At 31.9% G+C, this 4898-nt stretch overlaps 1 protein-coding gene across 1 annotated transcript; it reads left to right on the top strand.

The window, feature by feature from the left end:
* The first annotated feature begins 518 nt into the window (after positions 1 to 518).
* On the top strand, positions 519 to 1959 carry LOC111883726 (protein BIG GRAIN 1-like A). Its single transcript, XM_023880050.3, has one exon. The coding sequence runs from the start codon at positions 650 to 652 to the stop codon at positions 1856 to 1858; it is 1209 nt and encodes a 402-aa protein (XP_023735818.1). The 5' UTR covers positions 519 to 649; the 3' UTR covers positions 1859 to 1959.
* Positions 1960 to 4898: the final 2939 nt, after the last annotated feature.

The following is a 4898-nucleotide window of genomic DNA, read 5'->3' as shown; positions in this document are numbered from 1 at the left end:
ATATATATATATATATATATATATATATATATATATATATATATATATATATATATATATATATATATATATGGAGTCGTGGTTGTGTTCTTTTATATCGTAACAAACTAACAATTGAGAAATAATTTCTATTTCTAAAGAAGGACTGCTATAAATTGAAGTAACCATAAATTAATTTTCTTTACCATTTAAGAAATTACTTTCTTTTTCTTATCAATTTATATAATCAAATTGAACTTGTATTAATTCATGCAACAATGTTTTATTATTATCAATATCAACATATATAATAAATTTAATCTGTGACCAATTTTTAAAAATATAATTAGGTGACTTGTTTTGTTAGTTTAAAACGTTTGTAAATTGTAAATGAGATGCTATATTTTTCATTTGGAAAATATCTTAACTAAGGGCAATTTAGTCTTTTTGTTTTATCATAATCAAATGCACATCTTAAGCAATTTGGCACTCACCATGCACGCGCGCATCTTACTCTATAAAGTCTTCCCCCTTCCCTGTTCATCTTCATCATACATTCTCGTTCAAGCCTTCATTTCTCTCTCTAGAAAATCAAAACCCACTTCTCACTTCATTCTCCTTTCCTTCTCTCTCTACCTCTTTTTTCCAGTTTCTTCCGATTTACATAGTTATGGCCGACATATATGATTGGGATAAAATACTTAGAGAAGACAAATCAAGGAAAAATACAAAAAACCCATCATTTTCTTCCACTCTTCTTGACGAAATCTACCGTTCCATTGACGGAAGCGACGAGAGTTTCGGTGAATTTAAGCTACGCAAACAGAAAGCTGCAAAGAAACAGAGCGTCAAAAGCGGCGGCGGTGACACCTCCGGTGGTGGTCGTGGTAGATTTAAGAGTAGCAGTGCGGTGGAGGATGAAGAAGTAGCAAGTTTCCGGCGAGCATGTTTGGTTGATAAATGGATGGAAATGAAGGTTAATGAGAAAGTCTCAAAAGGTGGCAGAAGGCCTACCTCATTGCCGGAATTTGATCGGAAAATCATACTTGATAATGACCCAATGTTCTTTAGTTCTGGTTCAAGTTCTTCCGATTCAAGCTTTGGATGGTATTCAGAAGCCGAAGTGGCAAAACCTAAACCTTCTTGTTTCGGTCCTTTCAACAAGGTGAAAACTAGTATTTCACCACGTTCTGCTGTTAAGAAACAGAACGAGTTTTATTTGTTTGATGAAGATCAAACAAATAAAACAGACCAAACTCCTGGTCTAATCCGATCAAAAACCCGTGCTTTAAAGATCTACACAAGTTTAAAGAAAGTAAAGCAACCGATCTCACCAGGAGGTCGGTTGACAAATTTTCTAAATGCCCTTTTTCCAAACGGGCATTCGAAGAAATCAAAAGATTCGGGTTTTGAAGATCGAACTCAAACCCGAACAGAAAGATCATCAAAATCCACAAATGTATCTACATGTTCAACAACCTCTTCATTTTCTCGATCGTGTTTAAGTAAAAACTCTCCAAGATCAAGAGAACAACTCAACAATGGAATGCGAAGAACAGTTCGGTTTTATCCAGAGAGTGTAATTGTTGATGAAAATTCCCGTTCTTGCAGTAAAAACGTAAGGGGAGAGCAAGATTTTCAGAAATTTCAATGGCAGAAAACCGAAAAATCAAATCTTAGACAAATTCCAACAATACAGAATGACAATGAAGAAGAAGATGATGAGGATGATGACATGGCAAGTGACACTAGCTCAGACTTATTTGAGCTCGATCACTTGAACGTTTTCAAGAATGATCAATATTGTGAGGAGCTTCCTGTGTACGAAACTACTCATTTGAGTACCAATCGTGCCATAGCTAGTGGCTTAGTTTTCTGAATTTGTTATTTTCTTTTGTGTTGGAGTATTCTTAATATTTGGTAAACAATTTTTGTTTATATACTAAATTAAAACATTATAAATTTTGTCAAGTGATTCAATGAATGTCGTATAATTCAGTTATCTTAGCAAATTAAATACCCGAATTCCCGACCCATAAAACGTATGGTTGATATTGAATGTCCTTATTTTTGTCAAGAAATAAAATTGATATAGATATTTTATTAGTTCAAAGAATTTGAAAAAAAGAAAGTAAAGGGGTTGAAAGGGAGAGATAGTGACGTTGGGAATTTGGTTGATCCCATGCGGGAGAGAGAGGGAAAAGTAAAGGGGGGTGATGTGTAAAAAGAGGAAAAGTATGGGGTAAAAATAAAGAATGGAGAAATAGGAGGGTAAAGTGAAAGGTAGATCTTCCTTTGGGGTTTGGGAAAGTGAGTGCTTTTGTTTTCTTCAATGCTGTTTGTTGTTCTTCGATCGCCCTGTGTCACAACTTCGAATATTTTCATCAATAGCAATATACATACTAAGAATGTTTGTGGGAATCTTATTTACGTTCTATTAAAGGTAATTTGTGTTGGAAAATTAGTTTTATTAATTCTCAGAAGTGACTTTTTATCTTTATTTTTGAACATGAATTTTAGATTGTAAATATAATCAAAACAGACCGATGATTATATATTTGTGTTTTTCTCCGTGATATCTTCGTTTTGATATATTACAGGTCCAAAACAAATTAAAAATAAATGAGAAATTACTTATCAGAAAAAAGATAATTGAAGAAAACACAAATGGTTTTTGGCTTATTCGTAGAAATTCAATTGGGTTTTTTTGGTTAAGAATCTAATTTTGTCTATTAAATCTTTGTTATTGATTCCTTCTTTTTCTAGTTCCCTCCTTTGCTAATAAAAAATGAGTTGTTTAAAAAACCAAACAAAGATACCTAAATTTAAAAAAATAGTTAAATATAACAAGCTTAATAAAAATTAAAAATGGTGTTTTCAAATATCTTCCTACTAAATTTGGTATTTTATTACTGATAGCATTAAAATGATAAAGAAAAAGCATACATTCTTTAACAATTACATGATACAATATTTAATGCATGTATAAAAGATGGTCTTAGTCTCTTAGAGCATATTTGTTTGCTTTATTGATGATCGAAGATACAAGACACGATCAAGTTGCTTTTACTTTATTGTAGTGTGAATTTGGGAAAGTTAAAGCTGCAAACAATCTCATGGAAACACACACCTTGGGATCACCAAAGCTTCCCCTCCTTCCTCTTTTAACTTTGTCTTTCATGCCCTTCCTTCCCCTTTTAGATTCTTTCTCAAACAACCAATTATGTAATATTTATATATCATTATATTGTTTCTCATCCAAGTGATATAAAAAAAAATCATAAAGATATATCAATTTATATTATTTAATGAGTTTTAAGCGTTTCAATCAATGAACGTAATACAAAAGTTTTGATAATATCTTGTTATTTAAGGTTAAACTCACTTAGCCTCAAGCATTGACTTGTAGAAGTGTAAGAAATGTTGTTTTGGATTGTGAGTTCTAATTATTAATTATTTCGAACTTGACCATCTTCGTCTTAGTTATTTCTGACTTAATGTGAATTACTTCGTATTAATGAACGAATGAAATTGATGAAGATCATCATAATTATCACAGGCTTTATAATAGAAATTGATACGAATTCAAATCTCATATACTTCAATCTTCTGACCACCCTCTTTGTTAAAAAAAAAAAAAAAAAAAAAAAAAAAAAAAAAAAAAAAAAAAAAAAACAATAACTGTGTTCCTAACAAGGTTGCAAACATTGCAAAGACATTGGACCTACGACATTTAAAAGAATTTAATATGTATTATGTAATCATAACAGTACTAATATGAATTTCTAAAAATAAAATATAAACAAAGGTAAAAGATATTTTACCAGCGGATCTCAAAGACTATCTAATAATTGTTGAAAAACAGTAAAACACTCATATTCTAGCTTAATTAACCCTAGATTAGACCAATCAAAAAAAATTATTAACATTTATAAAAATACAATCTCCATGGATTCTGTAGGATCCTAGATGAATAATATCATGCAAATATCTATCGATATAAAGTCAGCACAACTGATAAATAAAATTATGTTTTGATAAATTATTTGTTCTAATCATATGATCATGGGGAGGTGGAGATTTTTGGGTGTGGGACACCTCTATTGTTCCGAAAAAACTCAATACAATATTTGCATGCTTCTCATGTAAGTAATCATCTTTATTAACTATTAATTAAGATCATGTATACTAGATATCGCATATATATTAGTTAATATAGTTTAATATAGAGATTTCAACGGGAGCAATCGGGGCGGGAATTGCAACTACCGCCACCACCTACGAAATTTTCGTGTTCACTCGTCCACGCCCTTGCTCCTGCCACCGAAATCTCTAGGCTCCTCATCCCCGCCCCGAATACCTATATTACCACCACCACTACCCCGTTTCCCCGTCCCCGTTTGGGTTGATTTTTTTGGGCTTACAAAGTTGTCGTTTAGGCCAAAAGAATGTTTTTTTCTCTTAAAAGAAGCTATATTTAGGTAAATATAGCTATTTATAGCATAATTTTACATGTTTAAAATAAAATTTCTATAACATCTTAAAAACGTTGTACTAACAACTTAAAAACACGGTATTTTATCGAATTTCGGAAGTTCAAAATCATTGTTATTATTTATTATATTTTTATCATTAATATATATTAACATAAATAATATATTAACGGGACCCCATTGGGGGTTCCGGACGAGACTACCCACCCTCGCCCCCACACCGAAATTAAAACGGGGTTAGCCCCGCTTCCGCCCCCGCCCCCCATTTTTTAAACAAATATTCCCCATACGGGATTGGGACCCCACGGGACTTTTTGACATCCTAGTTTAATATATAATAAATTAATTAAAATCAGTATCAAAATTTAATATTTTCAATTAATACCCAATCCCACTTAACCCATGTCAACACTTCCTACGTACCTA

Source organism: Lactuca sativa, chromosome 7, assembly GCF_002870075.4.
Source record: "Lactuca sativa cultivar Salinas chromosome 7, Lsat_Salinas_v11, whole genome shotgun sequence".
Classification (NCBI taxonomy): domain Eukaryota; kingdom Viridiplantae; phylum Streptophyta; class Magnoliopsida; order Asterales; family Asteraceae; genus Lactuca; species Lactuca sativa.
This window is presented reverse-complemented; position numbering and strand designations above follow the sequence as displayed.

What these genes read in the sequence shown, in the direction of transcription:
- LOC111883726 (XM_023880050.3), top strand. Translation starts at nt 650, where the DNA reads ATGGCCGACATATATGATTGGGATAAAATACTTAGAGAAGACAAATCA.